The sequence below is a fragment of the Leucoraja erinacea genome, chromosome 2 (genome assembly GCF_028641065.1).
Source record: "Leucoraja erinacea ecotype New England chromosome 2, Leri_hhj_1, whole genome shotgun sequence".
Lineage (NCBI taxonomy): Eukaryota > Metazoa > Chordata > Chondrichthyes > Rajiformes > Rajidae > Leucoraja > Leucoraja erinaceus.
Genome location: NC_073378.1, coordinates 83,416,704 through 83,442,129, shown reverse-complemented (window position 1 = coordinate 83,442,129; position 25,426 = coordinate 83,416,704). Strand labels below are relative to the sequence as shown.

General features: G+C 40.0%; 1 protein-coding gene across 1 annotated transcript in view; it reads left to right on the top strand.

Annotated features, from left to right (window-relative positions):
* The window catches only part of skap2 (src kinase associated phosphoprotein 2), a 240,483-nt gene that overhangs the window by 143,080 nt on the left and 71,977 nt on the right, over positions 1 to 25,426 (top strand). The window contains exons 5-9 of the mRNA XM_055659744.1: positions 9,961 to 10,038; positions 11,288 to 11,371; positions 15,162 to 15,286; positions 20,666 to 20,729; positions 24,019 to 24,147. Coding sequence (XP_055515719.1) covers positions 9,961 to 10,038; positions 11,288 to 11,371; positions 15,162 to 15,286; positions 20,666 to 20,729; positions 24,019 to 24,147 — 480 coding nt within the window. The remainder of the gene's footprint in view (positions 1 to 9,960; positions 10,039 to 11,287; positions 11,372 to 15,161; positions 15,287 to 20,665; positions 20,730 to 24,018; positions 24,148 to 25,426) is intronic.

Here is a 25,426-nt window from a genome sequence, read left to right as displayed (position 1 = left end):
TAAGCTTCAGCCATGTTAGTGTAGACTTTGTCCAGTGTCTTGTCTACTCTAGTGGCGAAGGAGACATGTTGGTGGAATTTGGGGAGTACAGTCTTCAGGTTGGAGTTATTGAAGTCACCCGCAACATTGAAGGCTGCCTCGGGGTTGTGCGTCTGTTGTTTGCTAATGGCAGTATGCAGCTCTTTCATTGCAAGCTTGGCATTAGCATCAGGAGGGATATAGGCTGCAGTCACAATAGTGGAGGTGAACTCTCTGGGCAGATAGAATGGTCTGCATCTAACCAAGAGGAACTCAAGGTTAGCTGAGCAGTGACTCTCGATGATGGTGGAGTCCGTGCACCATGCTTTATTTACATAGATGCACAGACCCCCACCTCTGGTCTTACCGGAGTCTGTTGTCCTGTCCGCTCGGAGTAAATGACGCCCCGTTAGCTGGATGGCGCTATCAGGAACGTCGATGTTGAGCCAAGTTTCCGTGAAGATCAGGATGTTGCAGTTTTTGATCCAGTTGTGGGAGGTGATCCTTAGCCGGAGTTCGTCCATTTTGTTTGCCAGTGAGCCCACATTGGCGAGGAAAAGGCTAGGAATCGCTAGCCTGTGTGGGGCTAGCTCTAACCTGGCCTTTAACCCACCTCTGCGTCCGCGGCGGTGCTTTCGTGCGCGTCGCCGTCTGTTGGTACTTCCGGTCGTGAACATTCATACCTGAAGATTCATTTTGGTTATCCCCAAAGCAACCCTGGCCTCATCCAATCACCAATATTCCCTTTATTCTATCTACCTATCGAACCTTTTCCAGCGCTTAATACTAGCTTTTTTTGTTTCCAATTCTGACACAGGGTTAACTTTGTCTCTTCACAAATAATGCCAGACTTGCTAAGTATTTTCACTATTTTCTGTGGTTATGAGAAGAAACATGTTGATGTAGTGAGATAATGGAAAGAATTAGGTTTTTGTTGAGAAATCTTTGGCAAATTGGGACAAATTAATTTAATTAGAAAGTAAAATTAGCAGATGCATAAGTTCCTATTTTGGAACTTCGATCCAAATGTTCTCAAACAGAAAAGAGCTTCTTTCTTGGTGTTTTCTGAACAGACCTCTCATAGGATGAGGGTGTATCATATCTCATTACAGTGAGGTAGGCTCTCCCAGTCTACCTCACTGTGCCATTGTACTTTTTTAATCTGCACTCTCTCTGGAGCTGAAACACTATAATGCTGTAGCATTACATTCTGAACTCTGGCTATTTTTCTTTTTGCACTACCTGTTGTACTTCGGCATGGCTTGATTATACTCTTGTATGGTATGATTTAACTGGATAGCACACACACAGTTTGTCACTGTATCCAGGAACACATGCGAACCATATATCAATTCCAATGCAGTTTACTTTAGAAAGCTAGTTTAGGTTAGCGTTCGAGCGAGGTGCGGACAAAGCAACGGACAACAGTAAGCAGTAGTAGGTGGGAGGGGTGGCAACACCACAGTAACCGAGCACATCCTGTCAGTGGTGGTGCTCTGAAGAAAGTGCTGCTCTCAAAGGCTACAATGGGAGCCACAACAACAGCCATGTCAACAGACTGTGAAGTAGGTAAAGAAGGGCTCACTGGTACACCCTGCGAGTCGGGGGTGATGTCAGAAGCCAGAGCTATCTGCGGCCAGGGAGAAGGTGCGAGGCGGGGGTGGGTCCCAGGTTCGTCTGTTATATCCGAAATCTGTTAAGGGTTTAAGAAGGAACTGCAGATGCTGGAAAATCAAAGGTAGACTGATGTAGGGTGGAGGGGAGGGGAGGCTTCTCCCCCCCCCCCCCCCCCCCCCCCCCCCCCTACCCTAGTACATCAGTCTGAAGAAAGGTTTAGGGTCGAAACGTTGCCTATTTCCTTCGCTCCATAGATGCTGCTGCACCCGCTGAGTTTCTCCAGCACTTTTGTCTACCATCGGTTATAAAGGGGTCCGTTAAAACGAGGGTTTACTGTACTCATCTCCCTCTGAGTGAAAACATTGTCCCTCAGATTCTTATTAAATCTTGCTCCTCTCACCCGAAACCAATGTCCTCTGGTTCTTGATTCCCTAACCCTGGGTACAAAACTCTTTGAATTCACTCTATCTCCTGATGATTTTATACACCTCCACACAATCACCCCATGCCTTCTGTGCTCCAAGGAATAAAATCCCAGCCTGCCCAACCTTTCCCTATAGCTCAGGCCCACGATTCCTGGCAATATCCTCATAAATCTTCTCTGCACTCTTTCGAGCTTAATGACATCCTTGCCATATAGGGTGACCAAAACTGAACACAACCTTACCATCATCATCTTGTACAAATGTAACATAACATCCCAACTTGTATAATCAGTATCCTAACTGACGAAGGCCAATATACAAAAAGCCTTTTTTGTAACCCTATCTACTTGTGGTGCTATTTTCAGGGATCTATGTAATTGTATCCCTCTGTTCTACAACACTTCCCAGGGAGCGGGCAGTTGATGGTCTTCGCATCACTCCATTTCTTCTTTCACCTTGTTGGTTCTGTCTTCTTATTATTTAGTTTTGTAGCTAAACAACAGCTTGTTGGTAAAAGATGTATCAAGGCTGCTGCTGCTGCAAGTGCATTGGCATGGTGCAGTACCTTTAGAAAGGTCATTTCATGAAAAGGTTTAGAGACTAAAATTTAAGGTGAGGGAAGGCTTAGAATCAATCGGCATGAAAGAGACAAGTTACTTTGAACATGTCAGGTGGCCTAGTTCTAATATTTGCATTTTCTTCTGAAGGACTGGTGTCTACTCAAGGAAGGCTGTTGCTGTTTCACCTGGCCTTGAACCTGTTCATTGACTTGAAGAAATAAGGATTAGTGCTAGTAACTACACATGAGAGCTACAATGTGTTTTGTGATGTAATGACATTAAATAGTTGCTTAAGAGCTATATGATCTGTGGTTATACAGGCAGCAAAGCAGTATTTGTCAAGCAGTCTATATGTTTTTTTTAATTAATGGAGCAACGAAATTAGGTTTTGTGTCTGTTATAAATGTTGTTTTATGTTTATACTGTTAACTGAATTATTTAATGAATTTTTAGCAATTTGGTTCAAGTACAGCGTATATTAACTGTTTTGCTGGGTTTGTTTTCCAGTTATTTAGTTTGTTTATCTTCTTCTTCTTGCGTATGGCGTGCACAGCCAAAAGTTGTAGGACAACTTGTTCTATTTGATCTTATTTGATTGTGCAAGCCAGGTTGACTGCATTTGTCGAAACAGTGCGGACCACGTGAAGGTTGCAATCTCCCACCCCAGTTTGTTTATGAAAGTCTACATAAGTTAAAGCTTGATTCTTTGTTTAACTTATGAACCAGCAGTACATATTACCTCACCGAAAGGAGTTAGCAGCATGGTTGTGTGAAAATTAGAATAAGGGAAATGCATTATCGCATATCTGATTTGATAGATGCAGAGAATGTTATAGTCATGGACAATCTAATCCTGAAACATTTACCTAAATATACCTATTTCAAACAACATGGAATTGCATACAACATAAAAAGTGAATTGCTGGACTAGCTTTTAGATAGTACAAAAATACTAATATATTTTAACTTCCATTAGAATATGTGCATCATAAATAGAGCAACATAAATTATACAATATATTATTTCCCTTTCAGGGGGAATTATGTATTTGTAGTTATACATTTTTTTTTTAATTTACTTGATTCAAGAAATTACACTCAGCAGATTTTGTGGTAAAATGAAGTTGAAACCAAAGACAAAGCTTGATTTCCTGAATGTTGTGCTGACTTGCATGGAACAGACTGATGTTGAGGCAGGTTCCCCTGACAATTATATGGTGCTTAAATTGTCAGAGCATGTTTAGCATGTAAAGATGAGCAAATCTGCTCCAAGGTTTGAACGAGGTTGGAATAAATGAAGCACTTGGCTAGATGAAAGGATTAACTGTGCAAATTGGACAAACACTTCTCTCGCTGAACAATAGGTTTTATTGAGGATTTAGCAACCCTTGAAAATATTGATTACTTATCCTCTACTTAGAACAAAAATGACAGAGCATGTGCTAATGTTTATTTAACCTGTATGCCGGGCCATGAACCATAATGCCTTAACTGTTCAATATTCATATTAAAGCTTTGCTATAGATATTTTAAGACCTGGCTTTAAATGCAAAACAAAACAAAGTGTCTATTCTATTTGAAATAGATGTCATCCTGAATGAAAGAATGATAAAGTTCCTGTATGAAGTTTAATATGAGTATGATTATAGATTGCAGTGTACAATCCTAACATTTTCTTTGTTTGAGATCTAGAGATAACATTACTCCCTTTTTCTGTATTGAACCTTTATTGTTCATGTTACATGGAATTGCTGCTAATTAATTTGTTAATGCTAAAATAATTCTATTTTTCTCTCAATTCTTTGGCTTTGTTTCCACTACAGTAGTGAAATATCTCTTATTAAAGTCACAAATTATATTATTTACAATCATAACTATGGTAAATTATCATATCCCATTTCTCTCAACTGACCTCAAATCCACATACACCATGTTCCTCCATTGCATCCGTCTGGATGGTACTGCTCATGCTTGTCTATGGAAATCATGGATGAGTAGTTTTATTTTTAGTCAGCCAGCATGCACACAATGACCCTTATGGTCTAATCATAGAATCATACAGCACTGGAATGGACCTTTCAGACTACTACATCTATGCTGACCGTTTAGCCCATCTATACTTTCATTTGTCCACATTAGGTCTGTATCTTTCTATGCTTTGTCTATTCAAGTTTTTAATGGTTCCTGGTTAAAGTAATTGCAACTGATTACACAACCTCCACTTGCAGCATGTTCTAATTAGCAACCACCTTTTGTGCAAAATGAAACTTTTCCCTCAGATGCTCTTTAAATCTCCTTCCTCACTTTAAAACAATGCCTTCTTGTTTTTGATACCCATAGCGTGTGGGAAAGATTCTGACTACCTACCTTATATATGCCTTTCATAATTTTATATACCTCCTATCAGGTCATACCCTCAGCTTTCTTTGCTCCAGAAAAAATAAGCCCAGTCTATCCAATCTCTCTTTACAACTAAAGTCCTCCAATCCGGGCACCACCCTAATGAATCTCCTCTACACTCTCTCTAGCATAACCACATCCTTTCTGTTGTGTGGAAACCACAACTGCATGCAACATCTGTGGAGAGGAAAGTAGATCAATTACCTTTTAGCGGAATTAGGAACATTTCTAAAATAAATTTCAAGCTTCACAGTTTTACATGAACATGGATGAACCTGTAATGATTGGCGTCCTTGGTTAGTTTGACCTCCACAGATATCTACTTGATTCCAGCATTGTATTTGTTTCAGATACTAAGGAGCATGTTACATCTTGATTTGAATCCTTGCTTTGTTTTTCCTTGCTCTTGAATAGTTGTCGATTATCAATATCAGGAATAGTTTCTTCGTTATCGAAACATAGAAACATAGAAAATAGGTGCAGGAGTAGGCCACATCTAGGCTGGATTACTGTAACGCACTCTATTTTGGAGTTGCTCGATCTTCCCTGGCTCGTCTCCAGTTGGTTCAAAATGCTGCTGCTCGCCTTTTAACTGGAACTCGAAAGAGGGAGCACATAACGCCAATTCTGGCCTCCCTCCACTGGCTCCCGGTGTACTTTTGAGTTCATTTTAAGACTCTTTTATTTGTTTTTAAATCTTTAAATGGCCTCGCCCCGCCTTACCTCTCTGAGCTGCTTCATCCCTACACTCCTGCCCGGTGCCTCAGGTCAGCTGATCAGCTGCTCCTGGAGGTACCGAGGTCTAAGCGGAAGCTCAGAGGGGATAGAGCCTTCTCTGTTGCTGCTCCGGCATTGTGGAACACTCTGCCGTTGCACATCAGACAGGCCCCCTCACTGTTCATCTTCAAAACCAATCTTAAAACCCATTTCTATTCCTTGGCTTTTGACCCTGCATGAGACTTTGCTCCTGTTTTAGTGTTTTTAAGGTTTTTTTTAAATTGTTTTTACTCTCTCTTTTAATGTTTTTATTGTCGTGTAATAATTTTTTGTCCATGATTAGTCATGTACAGCACTTTGTTGCAACAGTGGTTGTTTTTAAAGTGCTCTATAAATAAAGTTATTATTATTATTCGGCTCTTCGAGCCTGCACCGCCATTCAATATGTTAATGGCTGATCATTCAACTCAGTATCCTGTACCTGCCTTCTCTCCATACCCCCTGATACCTTTAGCCACAAGGGGCACATTTAACTCCCTCTTAAATATAGCCAATGAACTGGCCTCAACTACCTTCTCTGGCAGAGAATTCCAGAAATTCACCACTCTCTGTGTGAAAAATGTTTTTCTCATCTCAGTCCTAAAAGATTTCCTCTTTATCCTTAAACTGTGACCCCTTGTTCTGGACTTCCCCAACATCGGGACCAATCTTCCTGCATCTAGCCTGTCCAACCTCTTAAGAATTTTGTAAGTTTCTATAAGATCCCCCCTCAATCTTCTAAATTCTAGCAAGTACAAGCCGAGTCTATCCAGTCTTTCTTCATATGAAAGTCCTGACATCCCAGGAATCAGTCTGGTGAACCTTCTCTGTACTCCCTCTATGGCAAGAATGTCTTTCCTCAGATTAGGAGGCCAAAACTGTACGCAATTACTTAAAGTAACTGTATGTTACTTTAAGTACCTTCAGATATTTCTCTGCTGTGATGATCTACTGAACAATACCATTTCTGCCATAACTTCCTCAACAAAGCAGCTTATTTACTACAAATCTGGATTACTTTCCTGGGATACCATAAGTCTCAATTTGCTCCTGGTATGATGACTCTTACTCATGCAGTTGTAATTGTTTTCTTTGGCTGTTTTTTGGAACTACACTCATTCAGCTAAATGGAGAGTATTCCATTAAGTTGTTGACTGGTGCCTAAAGGTTGGCAAATCTCTTATCACATGATAAGCCATTTTCTAATTGTAACTGTCCCCATACTATTTAGATTGCTATGTTAATTGGAACATTAATAACCTGGTTGGGCTGAAAATAATGTTCCTGTCCTCTGTTTCTGTCCTGTATTCCTAGCTAATTTAGCACATGACTTCTATGTCTGTTTTTATATGTGAAATCTATAAATTAAATTTAGAGTCTTGAAACAAAAGCAGAAATAAATTGGAGACATTGTTGTGTAGCCTTACCTGTTATCTTCCCAATTTTGTGTTCCTCATGACCTGATACCATTATCAGTTTATCTGTGTTGTTATTCCATTTGATAGAACTGCTGTGGAACTGTGCCCTGTTTACTCTAACTGTTTGAAATTTATAAAGGCCATCAAAACTTTATTTAGCCATTCAACAGTAAAAATTGGTAATTCAAAATATTGAAATGGGATTGTTTAATCATTTATGCTTTTATTTATAGTTTGGAAAGTTTATGTTTTTTTGCAGAATGCGGACATTCCTAGTATAGCCAGCATATATTGCTTATCATTAATTGTCCTTGAACTGTGACTAACTGGACAATTTTAATGGACAGTTCAGTCATTTCTTTGTGTCTGAAGTCATATATAGACTAGACTCGGTGCATGACAAATTTTCTTCCCCAAAGGACATTGGTGAACATAAATTAATTGATAATACAATCAAAGTGAATAGTCAAAGCATATAAAATTACATAGTGATCAAATGAAATTAATATTAACTGAATTAACAATCAAACTCTGAACTGGTGATACATCTTGACATAATTTCAATAAGATGTGATTTTAATATTCTATTTCTCTTTTTATTGGAGCTCTTTGACAGATTATGTGCTCTAAATGTCCATTTAAAGATTTGGGGGTCATCTTTCTGAGTTGTGGCTTTTGGGCCAAATGCACTCATTGAGAACCTTTTTCTTTTTCAACAAATATCAGCTAAATATCAGTGAGGTAGGGCTGCATTTTAAGAGGTTTTTTTAAATTATATAGAAAATAACTATTTTATACATTAAAATAGTTATTGCTTTGGATTCAAACAGCAGAAATGCAGGAGAAAGGCCTGATAAATGGGGTTGAGAGGGAAAGATATTTATTCTTGAAATAATGACATGGGTAAACTGTTATAATCTTTGACAGTTATGAATCAAGTCATTTATTGTCATGTGCACAAATATAGTGAGGTATGGGTAAATTGAAACTCTTGCTTGCAAAAGCATCACAGGCACCTAGACTCAGGCAAAACACAAAAATATAATTGTACATAAATTACATAACTTCTGCAAGGCAGTGAAAAGAAAACAATATGCCATAAATCAAGATTAGTTCAAAACATAAAGTAAAAGAAGGTATCTACAAAGTGCAAGATGTGGTCCATAGACTTCCATTGCCAAGGTGGGACTAGGAATGGGCAGATTGGTTCAGGAACCTGATAATTGTAGGAAAGTAGATGTTCCTAAACCTGGTGGTATGTGACTTCAGGCTTCTGTACCTCCTGTCTGAGAGTAGTAGTGAGAAGAGGACATGGCATGGATTGTGGGGATCTTTGAAGATGGACGCTACGTTTTTGAGGCAGCACCACATGTAGCTGTCTTTGATAATGGAGACGACTGTGCCCATAATGGCTGAGTCCCCACCGCTCCCTGTAGCCTCCTGCATTCCTTTGATACAACCTGTCAAGAAAACTTGTATAGTACACCTATCAAAGTTTTTTGTATTTGGTGACATTTGAGTATCTGGTGACATGCCAAATCTTTTTAAACTTCTGGGTAAGTAGAGACACTAGAGCATATTCTTTGTGATTACGTTTATGCGCTGGGTCCAGGACATTCAACACAGATATTGATGAACGGATTTAAAGCTGCCAACTCTCTCCACCACCGATCCACCATTGAAAACTGGTGCAAGGTCTCCCAACTCTTTCTAAAGTCAATGATTGGTTTGTGACATTGAGCGAGGGGTTGTTGTGACACATTCAACCAGGTGTTCTATCTCTCTCCTGTACACTGAGTCATCACCTCCTGTGATTCAGCCAACCACAGTGGTCTCATCAGTGAGATTATAGATAGCGTTGGAGCTGTGCTTAGCCACACAGTCCTAGGTCTAAATAAAGTGGAGCAAGGGGCCAAGCACCCAGCCTTGAGGTGAACCTGTGTCGATGGCCAATGAGGAGGGAATGTTGTTACTGTTCTGCATTGATTGAGGTCTGCCAATGAGGATGTCAAGGATCCAGTAGTATCATTCTGCAGAATCAGGACCATTGCAAAAAACACGCATACTTTCTCAGGAAACTGTCTCTTTCGCTATATGGAACACAAGTTCCTCCAAATAAATCTTTTGTACTTTTTTAGCCTTGATACATAGCTTTTCAGAATGAAATGTCAAACATCGGATATGTAAATCGTAAATCCTCTTGCAGTTGATGGAGAAATTTAAGTCCATTCAGTTTGCTTTGAGCATGAAAGGTAGAGTGTCTGATGAAGAATAATAGGCGAGGTGCAATGGTGGATGATGGGGCACCTCAGTCTCATTTACAATATTTCTGGATGTGGCTGCAAAACACTGTATCAAGCTGGTATTTTGCAATATTTCTTACATTAAATTGGCCGAAGACTTAACATCCAGCAAGTTAAACTGATCCTGAGATTAATTCTCGCATCTACAAATTAATGAGGCCTGCATCTACGTTTTGTAGCTTCTTGAATGTCGGATACAATTGAATTTTTCTTTTTTCCATTTCTTGTTTACTGCCTTTACTTGACTTTGCAAGACAAAATCAATTGAAAAAATTAACAATATTTTTCAGTTTGTTTCATTTGGTGCAGATCGTAGTTTTATCAGTAATTACATTTAATCGTGGTAACCAATCTGTTGCTATCTATACTAAACAATCTTGTGCAATGTGGATGGATAAATGCAAGTAGAACTAAAATTATTATTTGTGGAACAATGTTTAAGATATATCTTTATTCCTTTATAGTTCAACGTTCCCCTCCAATACCTGCACAGGAACTAAATCAAATTCTGAAGGCTGGGTATTTGGAAAAGCGTCGAAAAGGTAAATTGTTTTATATTAGATGATATAGCTATGGTATCAGTGTTTATTAATTCCAAATGTACATGTTTTACAACAACATTTTACATTGTGAGCATCATGGAAACCATTTTGCATGTGTACTTATTTAAATTGACCATAAAGTGCACAGAAATAATTCCTGAAAAACTTGCTGCAACAGCACGAAGAACCCTATATCTGTACATCAGCATTCATCGCTATTCACTTTGGAATTTGCATGTAAAATGTACGGTTTCATTTCAGACTGCGTACGTTTGAAGCAGGTTACAACTTCAGCATTTCTAAGTTATACTAAATCAACATTAGATCAACATAGAACAAACAATAGGGGGAAAGTGATGACAGATTGTCAGTACATTGAAGATTCAAAAAACTGATATAATTTGAGGTGGAAACACTATTGCTCACATTGAAGTAATAGTTTTCTGGTTGTACATCATGTCTGAGGAAAACTTGCCGACAGCTAGGCCTTTATCGCCCTACAGATTAAAAGAATGACAGACATTCTAGAACTGCCACCAGTTTGCATTCATTATTCATCCTGAGAAAGTGTATATTGCTCAAAACAGCAGATCCACCTTCAGAAGTTAAAGAAATCCTGTCCATGGCAGGGTTAAGATGGGAGGAGTTGCCTGTAACCGCTGATGGAGCTTACAGGTGTGACAATGGGGTAGAAAACCTTTCTAATCTTTTCCCTTCTTATTCAGCAGTGTCGAGGACGACAAATGATTTGTGACAGTCTGGTTAAGTTGAATCCTCAATGTTTAACCATATGACATTGAAGCAAACAATGCCAAATCTTATGTGACTTTTCCCAGTCTCTATCTGCCCCATTTTGCTAATACAATTTTTTTAAATATTTGCTCAGTACAAATAAATACTCTTTGATATTTATTTACAATATAAAAACATCTTTAATCACTTGCCTAAAGAGGAAGGAGATTTAATTGGAAGCAAGGGGGCAATGTTTTCACATAGAGGGAGGTAGGTAAATGGAATGAGTTGCCTGGGGAAGCAGTTGAGGCAGTTACAATAACAATATTTAAAAGACATTAAGGCAAGATAGAAGAGGTTTAGAGGGGTAAGAACTAAATATAGGTAAATGGGAGTAGCTTAGACGAGGCATGGGTGGTATGGACATGTTGGGTTGAGGGGTTATTTTCTGTGCTGTATGGATCAATGACATGTTCATTTCCATGTAACTACAACAATTGGTTTGTGTTCATTTTAGATCATAGTTTTTTTGGATCAGAATGGCAGAAACGGTGGTGTGTACTAAACAACAACATTTTCTATTACTACGGAACAGAAAAAGGTAATATTTTCTTGAGACCAGAATGAAATCATATATTAACATTTGGAGTTAATTTCTTGACATTGACTATTAAGTGATCAAAATTATTCTTATCGATAGACATAGCAAGCACCAACAGTATTGTTGGATTTGGCAATATTGTTTTAAAATCTGAACTATGTATTCCTACATCATTCTGATACTATGTGCATGCTAGAAAGTAGAACAATAAAACATAAAAAAGCTGGAAATACATGGCAGCATCTGTCAAGAGAGAAACAGAGTTAACGCTTCAGCTTGACGACATCAGAACTCGAAAAGCAAGAGGATGAGTTTGTTTAAATTGCAGAGAAGGGAAGTGGGGGCGGTGTGGTGAAGAGAACAAAAGGAATATTGTGTAGGAAGGAACTGCAGATGCTGGAAGAATTGTCTGAAGAAGGGTCTCGACCAGATACATCACTTATTTATTTTCTTCAGAAATGCTGTCTGACCCGCTGAGTTACTCCAGCTTTTTGTGCCTATAAAAGGAATATTGTAGTAGGCTAGAGACCTCCAGATAATACAAATGCTGTTGGTGCTGTTTGAGAGAGGGAAGTGAATCACTGTTATTCACAGCTCTTCAGCCTGGAAGAGAAGTAAACACAGGAAGATAAAAGAGAGCAGAACACAAACAACATAGAATTGTGATGAGCAGAATAAAATGCTGGAAATCTGAAATGAGAATGCTGGAAATGATTAGTGAGTCAGGCAACAAAAGTGGCAAGGGAGAACAAAACTGGCCAGTTCTGACACAAACAGGAAAAACTGGTTATCTGAAATTATTGAAAGGATGGCTTGAGGATTAAATTGTAAGGAGTGTAGAGAATTTATCAGAAGATTATGAGAAGGTTGCCAGGACTTGAGGGCCAAAGCTACAAGGAGAGATTGGTCAAACTGGGGCTTTATTCCTTGGAGCGCAAGAGGCTGAGGGGAGATCTTATAGAAGTGTATAAAATTGATACACTGAGGGGAATTGAGAGGGTGAATGCACTAAGTCTTCTACCTACATGAACCAGAGGACACAGGTTTAACGTGAAAGAGGAAAGATTTAATAGGAACATGAGGGGCAAAGTTTTCACACATTGTAGCAATGTTACAAAATTTTGAGATTTAAAAAATCAAGTCTGCAATTTATCCCATCAGATAAAGCATAACAATAAGTTTAATTTGACACCTAATTCACTTTCATATCTCAAGTAATAAAAAAGTTATGGCCATTTTCATACTCGGAAATTAGCATCTTGTTCCCTATTGATTTTCTATGGACATAACAAAAAAGCTGTGATCGTGGACAGTCAAAAGCCCATAACCTTCTTAAAAATTAAGAGAACTGAATGAAATTTTCAGTTATCATAGATTGAAGCATTCTGAAACAAATATAAAATAATCTTACTTGGATGACCTGAAATTAAAGCATATAATTAGTTAGTTACCCAATTGTAGCTAATTTCAAACTTCAATTACCAGATCTAAACATCTATCCATTTCTTAATAAATGATTAACATTTTTAAATAGCCCAAGTGTCCAAATAATATTCACAAATAATTCACAATAAAACATGATTTTTAAATCTCATTTACATCAATTTATAGGCCAAATGGAAGGAATTTAGTGTTCATTTGCTGTAAATTAAAGTCAATTTAAATCGGCTTTCTCGTGGGTTCCTGTGAACGCGCTGGTTTAGAACGTTCACATTGCTCTGGATTTGTGCCCTCAAGTGCCCAGAAAAATACTGCGATATATAAAGAGCCCAAAATGAACTACTCGCTATAGAAAACTTTCTATACAGGGTTATATACAAGCCCCATTTAATGTAAAAATAAGGTACATACCTTTAATTGTTTGCTTTATAAAACCCTGGGGCTGCGAGAGGTTGCGGAGTGAGAGAGTGATTTTTAAGCTACTATAAATATTATACAAGGCCATAAAAACTAATAATACCTTTTGCGACGGGGTCTTTCAGCGATTTTCCGTTAATGATTTACTAGGCTGAACATTTTCGATTGGAACAGCCTAGTAAAAATCGCGTTTTAAACCCGCCCCCTCTAAACAGCGCCAAAATCACACACACGGGGTCGGGCAGATGCTCAGCCACGATTCAGGTAGGTTTTGTAACATACCTACACATTGTGGTGGGTATAAGGAATGAGCAGCCAGAGGAGGTAGTTGAGGCAGGTACTATAACACATAAGAGACATTTGGACAGGTACACGGAGAGGAAATGTTTAGAGGGAGGCCAAACACGGGCAAATGATGCTCACCTAGATGGAGCTCTTGGTCCGCATGGATGAGTTTTTGCCGAAGGGCCTATTTCCGTGCTGTACGACTATCCTGGGACATGTTGGGCTTTTCCGTAACCATATATAAAGCCGGAAACAGAGGCCTGAGTGGGAACAAAAATGTATACCAGGTACTTAAAAGATAGACAACTGCAAATTAAGTTTCATTTTCACAGATTGAATGGAAGTGTTCCACGAAGCATTCACCCAATCTACATTTGGTTTCTCCATTGTAGAGCAGACCATTTTTCCAGCAACTAATGCAGTACATTGAGCTCTGCTATATCACGCTTGTTGCATTGCTAAGAAACCTTGCGTTATAGAAAATTGTGATGTAAACATAATATTGTCAATGGGGGTAAGGAGTTTAGAGGCTAAACAGTTTCAGACTTGCAATAACAAAGCTATTTTTCTCACAGTATTTTCAAAATTAAAGGTCTTTTCAATTGCAATGAGTTTATTTTTGTTACTGCGAGAGAAAAATACTAAGGACTGTATGTTACATTATTTAATTGTATTATTGCATATTTGTCAGTTGAAGCGATTGCTTGACATTTTCAATGGCCACCAACTGTGTTCTTAAGTGTCTGATTACTGCAGGTGGTAACAGGGAAACATGGATTTTTTGGCACCTAAGATAGACACAAAGTGCTGGAGTAACGCCACTTAACTGGAGTGTCAAGCAGCATCTCGCGAGGAAAAGGATAGGTGACATTTCGGGTACACTGGAGGAAGTCATTATGTGGTAGATGTGGAATAATCATTGCTTCACATTACTCAACCCCACTGCCCCACCTCTTTTCTTGTTGCACTGATAACTGCAGTTGAAGAAGTCCCAACACAAGGTGTGCGGGATAGAAATTGTACAATCACGAATCAAGCACTTCTTGCATCAATGGGACCATGTCATGTTGCTCCCTGCTTCACTCTCACTATAGACCATGCAAACACTCATTCCTTCTCCTTCATTTTGACAGATTTTTCCATCTGCCAATGTTGTATGGTTGTTTCAACAGAATATAAATGATTACCCCTGTGAATAAAGTCTTTACATTTATCTTACCAAGGCTAATGAAATGTTTTTTTGGATGCCTGAGATATATATTTCAAGGTGCATCTTCTCCAGTTAATAACGTCAAATCTGAGATTCACTTCAGTTCAAAACCTTGTGTAGGGGCCATGTGTAGGAGTCTGCGTACGATCACTCCCACATTCCCGTGTAGTAATGGCAATGGAAAGTTGGACATTGAAAAAGTTAGAAATTACCATTACACCATGGATATCTCTGTTGATATTATATGTTTGGCATTCAGAAAAGGCGTGCGCTGTTGTTGCTTTCGTGGATATATCGCCCCTCTCTCCCAATTTTTATTTTGGTGAGGGAAGCATTGATATGCATTAATGTTGCTTTGATATTCTTATCTTTTCATTCAGTGCTTTAGTTCTTTAAATTCATGTGGATGTTAAACATTCTTATGCATTTTATCTACAGATAAACAACAAAAAGGTGATTTTGCCATAGATGGATATATAGTCCAGCTCACTGCTATTATGAGGAAAGATGCAAAGAAGGACTGCTGTTTTGAACTTACAGCTCCCGATAAACGTCTATATCAGGTTTGACTTTCTTATTTTAATTTATGTATATTAATCTAGATGGTATGAAGAAGGGTCTCGACCCAAAACGACACTCATTCCTTCTCTCCAGAGACGCTGTCTGTCCCGCTGAGTTACTCCAGTTTTTGGTGTTTATTTTGGATTAATCCTAGTTTGGAAAATCCCTAGATTTGAATAGATTTTGATATGCTGAAGCAGCCCAGAGCTGAATGCTAAAACTACTTCATGTTGTTTCCGTGGTCAGTTTTTATCGCAAACCAAGTTATGTGTATAATTACGGCATTACTTTGTTTCCAAGTACGAGAACTTTATGGTTAGGGAAGTATTTTTGAAGTGCAGTCACTGATGTCATGATTGAAGATAGCAGCCAGATGTCTGCAGCAAGCTGCCACAAGCAGCAATGTAATAATCACCCGATAAAGTGTCTTTTGATGTTGATTGAAGGATCTTTTACATCCACCTGAGAAAACAATCAGAACATCAAGTTATTATTAGATCCATGTGACTGCTGCCATGGTTCCTCAGTACTGCATTGGAGTGCTATCTTAGACTTTTAGACATATCTTTGGATGGAAATTGAATTTATTACATTCTGACTTGGAGAAGAGAGTGGTGGCAACTAAATAAAAATAACTAATTATAATAAGAATAAATTAGTCCCAGTATTTCAGAATTTTGTAGCTGCCTAGTTGCAAAAGCTCCTTTTTGGGGGCTCCAACCCTTAATCTCTTTCATCATTTAACTAGTGATTTAATGATCACTTCCCCATTTCAAGTAGTTTTCTTATTTTAGTCAATTGTATACAGTATTGTCCTTTAACCTGGTTTCAGAGTATTGCTGAAGATATTGTACATTTGGAGAGTTAATAGATGCCAGAAACTTGAGAAAAAGACAAACTGCTGGAGGAATATAAACAATAGGTCAATAGACAATAGATGACGAGTAGGCCATTGGGTCGTTCGAGCCAGCACCGCCATTCACTGTGATCATGGCTGATCTGGCAGCAACTATGGAGGGAAATGCGCAAACATCTGAAAATGGTCTTACATCTGCAAGAAAGTTCCTTCTGGGAATGGAGGAGGTCCAGCACAGAAAAGTCAGAATGGGAAGATGAGTTAAAATGGTTAGCAACTGGTATATCCGGTAGGCCTTGTTGGACCTAGCGCAAGTGTTCGGCAAAATGGTTGCTGTGTTTATACTTGGTCTCGCCAATGTACAGGAGGCCATATCAGGAACAATGGATGATGTAGATGAGGTTAAAGGAGGTGCACATGAACTTTTGTCACCTGGGAAGACTGCTGGGGTCCCTGGATGGAGGTGAGGGAGGAGGTATAGGGACAGGTGTAAAATCTCCTGCAGTTGCAGGGGAAAGTACCTAAGTAGGGGGGAGGTTTGGATGGAAAGGAATGAGTGAACCGAGGTGTTGAGGAGGCAGCGATCTCTGTAGAAGACAGAAAGGGTTGGGAATGGGAAGATGGGACCACTTTGGAGGTGACAGAAATGTCGGAGGATGTTGTGTTGGATGCGGAGGCTGATAGGATGAATGGTAAGAACCAGCGGAACTATCCTTTTTCCATCTGCGGGGGAAGCGGGGGAGGAGGTGCAAGAATAGAACTATGGGATACAGAGGGGCCAGGGATGAAGGATCCATCTAAGACAGCAGGGGAAACCATATTTACTGAGGAAATAGAACATCTATGTCCTAGAATGGAAAGCCTCATCGTGGGAGCAGATGCGACGGAGTCGGAGACAGAGATGGAGAAATTGAGAGTAAGGGCTGGTGTCCTTGCAAGAGGCAGTATGGAAAGTAGTCCAAATAACTATGTGTGTCAGTATGTTTGTAATAGACGGCAGTCCATATCCGTCCCGTGTGATGGACAACTTTCAAGAAAGGGGAGGGCGGTTTCTGAGATTTTAATAAATTCAATAATAGAGATTTTAGAGATTCAGTGAAGTTAAGGGCAGGGTGCAAGCTAACGGTAAAGATAATGAAATCAACAAGTTCTGCGCACACATGCAAGAGACAGCACTGACGCAGTCGTCGATATAGTGAAGGTAGACTAGAGGAATGGTGCCAGGGTATGTTTGGAACAAGGACTGTTAGACGTAACCGATAAAAAGGCAGGCACAGTGGGCCTGATGCGACTGCCCAAGCCTACACCTTTAACTTGAAGAAAGTGAGTGGAATCAAAAGAGAACGTTGAGGATCCCAATCTATTTCCCTCTACTAACACACTACTCCATAGCAGAACCTGTCCTCACCCTCAACAACTTCTCTTTTGGCTCTTCTCACTTTCTAACTAACTAAAGATAGACACAAAAAGCTGGAGTAACTCAGCGAGACTGGCAGCATCTCTGGAGAGAGGGAATGGATGACGATTCGGATCGAGACCCTTCTTCAGATTAACTAACTAACTAACTAATTTAGTTCAAGAAAGAACTGCAGATGATGGAAAAATCAAAGGTAGACAAAAATGCTGGAGAAACTCAGTGGGTGTGGCAGCATCTATGGAGCAAAGGAATAGGTGATGTTTCGGGTCGAAACCCATCTTCAGAATGTGGGGGTGGGGGTGGGGGGTGGGGAAAGAAGAAGAAAGGAAGAAGGCAGAAACTGTAGTCTATGGGAGAGCTGGGAAGGGAAGAAGGGAGAAAGCAAGGACTACCTGAAATTGGAGAAGTCAATGTTCATACCGCTGGGGTATAAACTACCCAAGCAAAATAAGAGGTGCTGTTCCTCCAATTTGTGGTGGGACTTACTCTGGCCATGGAGGAGGCCCAGGACAGAAAGGTCGGATTCGGAATGGGAGGAGGAGTTGAAGTGCTCCCGAATCCGACCTTTCCGTCCTGGGCCTCCTCCATGGCCAGAGTGAGTCCCACCGCAAATTGGAGGAACAGCACGTCATATTTCACGTTTACACCCCAGCGGTATGTACATTGACTTCTCCAATTTCAGGTAGTCCTTGCTTTCACCCTCCTTCCCCTCCCCTTCCCAGCTCTGCCACAGCCTACTGTTTTCACCTCTTTCTTTCTTCTTCCCATCCCCCCCCCACCCCCACATCAATCTGAAGAAGGGTCTCGACCCGAAATGTCACCTATTCTCGCTCCATAGATGCTGCCTCACCCGCTGAGTTTCTCCAGCATTTTTGTCTACCAACTAACTAAGTTCTGTTGGTCATGAAGTGTAGAAGCCAATTGCAGTTGGAGGCCTAAGACCAAGGTCCAGATGTTTAGAAATAAGTTAATTTGGTTTTATGGCATTGGAGGCTGAGCTGTAGACAATGAATAGTATCCTGTTATTTTTGTCAAGGAAATCTGTTGCTGAAGGTAATGCAAGGGAAATGTAAGGGGCCTAGATTGCATTTTGCCTGAATGAGTGCATTCCCAACAATCCTTAGGAAATTTGATGGCATTAAGCACAAAACGGATGGATTACTTGGCATTTCATAAGTTTTGATTTCCTTCATCAGAAATAGCCATGGCTTAATATTTTATCCAAAGAGATTTGTGCTGTAATCGATATTGGTAGGATTAATGAGTAAAGACGATATGGAATCAACGATATTTCTGTTTAAAAGGAGTGAATGAGCAGAGGGAACTGGATATGTGCACAAATCAGTGAAAATGGCAGGGCAGGTTAAAAAAGCAATTAATATCGCGCACAATTCTGACTATGTCAATGGAAGCATAGAATATAAAGCAAAAAAGTTACACCAAACTTTATAAAATGCAAGTTCATGTTCAACTAGAATACTGTGTTCTGTTCCAGTCGTCACATGATAGCAATGGTGTAAAAGGGTTGGAGAAGTTCCAGATAAAAATTATGAGAATGATTCTTGGGTGTGGGAAAAACCATTGCCTGGATAAATTAAAGAAGCTGGGGCTGTTTTTTTCTGAAGAAGAGACAGCTAAAGCAAGATTTGAAGCATAGAAACATAGAAACATAGAAATTAGGTGCAGGAGTAGGCCATTTGGCCCTTCGAGCCTGCACCGCCATTCAATATGATCATGGCTGATCATCCAACTCAGTATCCCGTACCTGCCTTCTCTCCTGCCTCACCCGCTACCCCCAGCTTTGATCCCATACCCCCTGATCCCCTTAGCCACAAGGGCCACATCTAACTCCCTCTTAAATATAGCCAATGAACTGGCCTCAACTACCCTCTGTGGCAGAGAGTTCCAGAGATTCACCACTCTCTGTGTGAAAAAAGTTCTTCTCATCTCGGTTTTAAAGGATTTCCCCCTTATCCTTAAGCTGTGACCCCTTGTCCTGGACTTCCCTAACATCGGGAACAATCTTCCTGCATCTAGCCTGTCCAACCCCTTAAGAATTTTGTAAGTTTCTATAAGATCCCCCCTCAATCTCCTAAATTCTAGAGAGTATAAACCAAGTCTATCCAGTCTTTCGTCATAAGACAGTCCTGACATCCCAGGAATCAGTCTGGTGAACCGTCTCTGCACTCCCTCTATGGCAATAATGTCCTTCCTCAGATTTGGAGACCAAAACTGTACGCAATACTCCAGGTGTGGTCTCACCAAGACCCTGTACAACTGCAGTAGAACCTCCCTGCTCCTATACTCAAATCCTTTTGCAATGAAAGCTAACATACCATTCGCTTTCTTTACTGCCTGCTGCACCTGCATGCCTACCTTCAATGACTGGTGTACCATGACACCCAGGTCTCGCTGCAAATCAAGCATGTAAAATAGTGAAGAGTTTGGACAGAAGAGATCATGGAAGGCTGTTATATTTGGTGGAAGGGTTAAGGATGAATGGTCACAGTAAAATAAAGGGGAGGAGGATCAAAAATAACATGAGGAAATGCATTTTTTAAGTGGCATGTGGTCAGTACCCATTTGCATTGCCTGCAGTTACAACATAAAACAGTGCAGCACAGGAATGGGCCGTTCACCCACAATGTCTGTGCTGAACATGATGCCAAGATAAACTAATCTCATCTGCCTGTATATGATCCCTCCCATTCCATTCCCTACATATCCATGTGCCTATCTAAAAGCCCCTCAAACACCCCTATCGTATCTGCCTCTGCAACCACCCCTGGCAGCATGTTCCAAGTACCCAAGGTTCTTGTGAATGGTTCTGACAGTCTATACCTCTCAGAATTGTATATACTTCTATCAGGGCTCCCCTCAACCTCGAGCATTCTAGAGAAAACAATTCAAGTTTGCCCAACCTTTTCTTGTAGCCAGTATTGCCTGGTCCAGTCAGCATTCTGGTAAACCTCTACTGCATCCTCTCCAAAGCCTTCTTTCTGTAGCGGGTCAACTAGATAAGACCATGTAAATATTGAAAGTAGAAATATCTAATAGCATACATTTCCAATTTCTATCAAACAGTAATATTTGTTTCTTTGTTTTCAGTTTGCCGCAGCCACTTCCACTGAGGCTGAGGAATGGGTTGAGCAACTTCAATTTGTGTTAAAAGGTAGGTGATGGCCACGCTGTACTGAGCTGAAGATAGAGGGAATGCATGGATAAGGTGGTAGAAAAAAGTGTGAATCAATTGAGCTGCTTTGGTCTGGATGATGTTAAGCTTTCTGAGATTTGTTGGTACAGCATTTATCCAGGCAGGTTGAGAATATTCCATCAAATTCATGACGTATCTTGCAACTGGTGGAAAGCTTTTGGATGCAGGGAGGTGAAGCATTCACAACAGGCTACCCAGCCACAATCCTGCTTTTATAGCCATGATATATCTTCAGGCTGTTCCAGTTGAGCTTTTGTTTTGTAGTAACCCCCCAGTGATTGATGGTGAGGAACTCAAAATGCTATTTACTTTCAAAGGTAGGTTATTAGTCTGCCATTTGTTGGCAATCATCATAACATTGCCACTTTATGTGGCATCACATATCCTCTGCTGTTTATATGAATGTTTAGGCATTGCTGCATGCCTCATTTACTGAGGACTACGTGGACTTATGTGTGGATCAGTTGCTTTCATATGCAGATACATTAGTAAGGATTTCTATTGTAATATATCGTATGTGGGAGAAGAAACAGGATAAGCTATTGTTTGCTTTATCTGTGGTGTGCTTCCTCTCCCATAGTTTCAATGTGGTTGGACCAGGACATTTTGTTAGTGAAATATACAACAACCTGAAGCTCATGAGCATCATCTTTTTGGCACCATTTAAACAGCTTGGGCCAAATGTTTCACCCCATTGTCTGAAGTCAGTGACTAGTTCCTTTGTTTTGCTGACACTAAGGGAGAAGTTATTTTCCTGATAGCGTGCTATTAAGCTCTGCATCTCCTTCCTGCAGTCTTGTCATTATTTGAGATTCGGCTCATTACCTAGTGTCATCTGCAACTTGTAACTGGAGTTAGAGCAGAATTTAGCCCCACAATCGTGAGTGCACAGGAATTATAACAAGGGCAGAGAAAGTAGTGTTGTGGAAAATTGGTGCTGAGAATTATGATAGTCTATAGGTCAAGAAATCAAGGATCCAGTTGCTGAGCCCCAGATCCTGGAGTTTGGAGATGTTTGGCTGGAATTTTGGTGTTGAATGTGGAGCTATCGTCAATAAATAGGAATCTGACTTGGGTGTCCTTGTTATCCTGTTGTTCCAGGGATGAGTGTAGGGCCAAGTGGATGGCGTCTGCAGTGGACCCATCGTGATGATAGCCTAGATTCCTTGCATTCACCTGCCTCAGAGGTTGAAGTTCATGTCAAGACACTTCACAATGGTTGATGCCAGAGACAGATGAGAATCTCAGATTACAGTAGGATGAGGTTAAGGATGGAAAAGATATATGTGAAAGAAGAATTGCTGTGTCCCTAATTTATCATAGGATATTTCAGTGAATCCAAAATACAAATATTGGGCTTTTTGACCAGGGTCCCACTTCTATGATAAGTCCTGTATCATCGCACATGTGCACAAATCCCAAAGTTGCTGTCAGTTATCTGAATGAACACAATTTAAAGCACATTTTTCTTGTTGAAATGTGCATTACTAACTGGACTACTGCAACTCACTTCTCCTTGGCATCAGCTCCACCCACATCAACCGACTCCAACTGGTCCAGAACGCAACCGCCCAACTCATCACCCACACCAAATCCTGGCATCACATCACTCCAGTCCTCAAACAACTTCATTGGCTTCCCATCTCCCACCAGATCACCTACAAAATCCTGGTCCTCACCTACAAAGCCCTCCACCATCTGGCCCCCCTATATCTCACTGATCCTCCTCTCCCCCTACCAACCCTCACGGTCCCTCAGATCCACATCAGCCGGTCTCCTCTCCATCCACAAGTCCAACCTCCGCAGTTTTGGGGACAGAGCCTTCTCCAGGGCAGCTCCCAGGCTCTGGAACTCCCTCCCCCAACTGATCCGCAATTCCGTGTCCCTCACCATCTTCCAGTCCCGCCTCAAGACCCATCTCTTCACCTCTGCCTATCCTTAGCCCCACGTCCCCCTCCCTTTTCATCTGTGCTTGAATTGCCTCATGTTGTGTTTTGAATTGAATTCTGTCTTTAATTTGTGTACTAGTCATGTCTCTACTATTTATTTCATTCTGCTTACATGTTTTTCCTCTACTTGCTACATTTTTGTAAGGTGGCCTTGAGACTCTTGAAAGGCACCCATAAATAAAATGTATTATATTATTAGTAATACAATTATATGAAGACCATTTATAATGTGAATGTTACATGCAAATATAGATATTACTGCTGCAAACTCTAAACTACTGCAATTATTAATGCCAACGATGGCCTTGACACAGTTACAAACGCATTCTCAGGTATCAAACTTCTGAAATGTATTTGACACAGTGGGTAGTGGGTATATGGAGCGAGCTGCCAGAGGAGGTAGTTGAGGCAGATACTATACCAACATTTAAAAGACATTTAGACAGGTACGTGGACAGGAAAGGTTTGGAGGTATATACGCCAAACAAGGGCACGTGGGACTGGTGTAGATGGGGCAGCTTGGTCGACTTGGTTAAATTGGCCCAAAGGGCCTGCTTCCGTGCTGTATGACTCGATGAGTCTAAAATATCTTTTGTTTAGCTTTCCCTGAAATGGAAAGTAAGTGATTGATAATTAAATTATACATTTTATAAAAAGTAATTCAAAAAGTATCAACAGAGCTTCAAAGCCAGTTTGAGGAAATTAATCAGCCAAAAAGGTGAATCATTGATGATCCGAATTGAAACTATCCAAATATAAACAATAATTCATTGAGAATAAGCATTTTGTTTTTATTTATTCTGTTACTCAGTACCCATCCCCTAAAATTGCACCCCTACACTTCCTCCCCTTTCCCCCACCAGTCTGGTTCCACTACAATGTTGATTCGTTTGAGTAAAAATTTTCTGGGATCGGCATTTTCCCAGACTTTTGTGCATGGTCCATTCTGACTCTTCAGTGTGTTGCTGAGTGATCGTTTTGTGATCTTGTGTGTGTTTTATGTAAGGTGTTAAATCTTGACCCCTATCATCATTTTTTATATTTTCAAAAGAAGTGAACAACAAAGAACAATACAGGAACCTATCGAGCTTTTGTTCTTCTTTTCCCCTGAATGTTATTTACACCTAACGACAGCAGCAAATATATTCTCATACACCAAACCAGTTTTCTGCCAATGTTAGTCCATTGCTGTTAATGAGAATGTACATAGGAAATTATATATATTATTACATTTTCTTTTAACTTACTCAATACTTTCCGAAACCTAATGCAATAATTATTTGTTTGTTTAAAAAAAGACAGAGAATCTGGTGTAATCCCAGTAGATGATGATTGTGAAGAAATGTATGACGATATAGAACCAGAAGTTAATGTTGTAAAACCCAACCAAGAACCAATAGATGAAGACATTTATGAAGAGCTTCCAGGTTTGTGTTTTTAAAGTACCTTCATTTTTTAAATAAATAAAATATTGAAAATGCTAATGTGAGTTCTGGAAAAAAATGGTTTCAGCATTCTTAATTCCATAGGGCGGCAAAAAATAATGGCCTATCTAGAGAGCTGATTTAATTGTTTTGAGGGAAATCATTATAGAACATAGAACAGTACAGTTTTGGAACAGGCCCTTCGGTCCTCAAACATTGGCTTTGCTGAACATGATGCCAAATTAAACTAATCTCCTAATTATGATATGGAACAAGGCCACTGGAGGAAGGGCAGGCATATATGCAGCCTCGGCTTTGACCAAAGATCATGCCTCAAAGTGAAGAAATTATTTTATTGAATATCCAAATAAATTGTTGAAATTACTTTGAGTCTGAAAAAATATAATAATTCTATTACACAGTTCAATGGTTGCAATTTGCAGTTTATTTAGTGTCCAGTTCGCTACCTATTCGCGTGAAAAGGCAAGGCCTCAGAAGAGGCTTGCACTGATCAGGTTGAAAATGGATGGATGGTTCGATATTGTTCCGTATTATTATAGTTCAATGTTAACATTATAATTTGAGAGGTTTCAGCTAATGCCATTGAAGTAAAAGAAAACAATTCCCATGAACTTCTATTAAACAATGACTCCATTACAACTTCCAAATTGAGTAAGTTTGGTAAGTAGGTCACATCCACAGACAACACAGATGTATTCCTCATGAATGTACTTAGAACATGTACTTTTGTTATTCAAAGAGCAGAGCACCTGGAGGCTCCAATAAGCATGGATTTATCAGTAGACCGAGAGGCGTGTGATCTTCTCAGGAGTAAACTCCAGACACTGTACTCCAAGGACTGTTCATTCTTGGAAGCAAGGGGAATCTACTCCTTCCCTGGGTTCTAACTCCTAACTATCAGAAGGTGTTTAGCAGAACCCCCCCCCTCCAATGGAATAAGGTGGAAAAGCTGGAGATGGAGGTCAACTAAGCAAAAGAGGATGGAGACGATAACCACAGATGAGGATGAAGTAGTCTTTCTCTGGACTTATCAGGGTGCATAATATTAGCCATTTTCTTGAATTGAAGTCTGTTTGCTCTACACTCTGTCAGTAAGTTAGTAAGTGGGGAAATAACAAGCTGACTTTGATATTCAATTACCAATGTCCCGGTACAAAAGGTTATGTGTGAACTTAACTGCAGTGCAGATGACCACGCCCAGAATTGTTTCCGAAATGTCTACACTAAAAGCTGCAACTTAACTGAGAGTTTGTTCATTTGT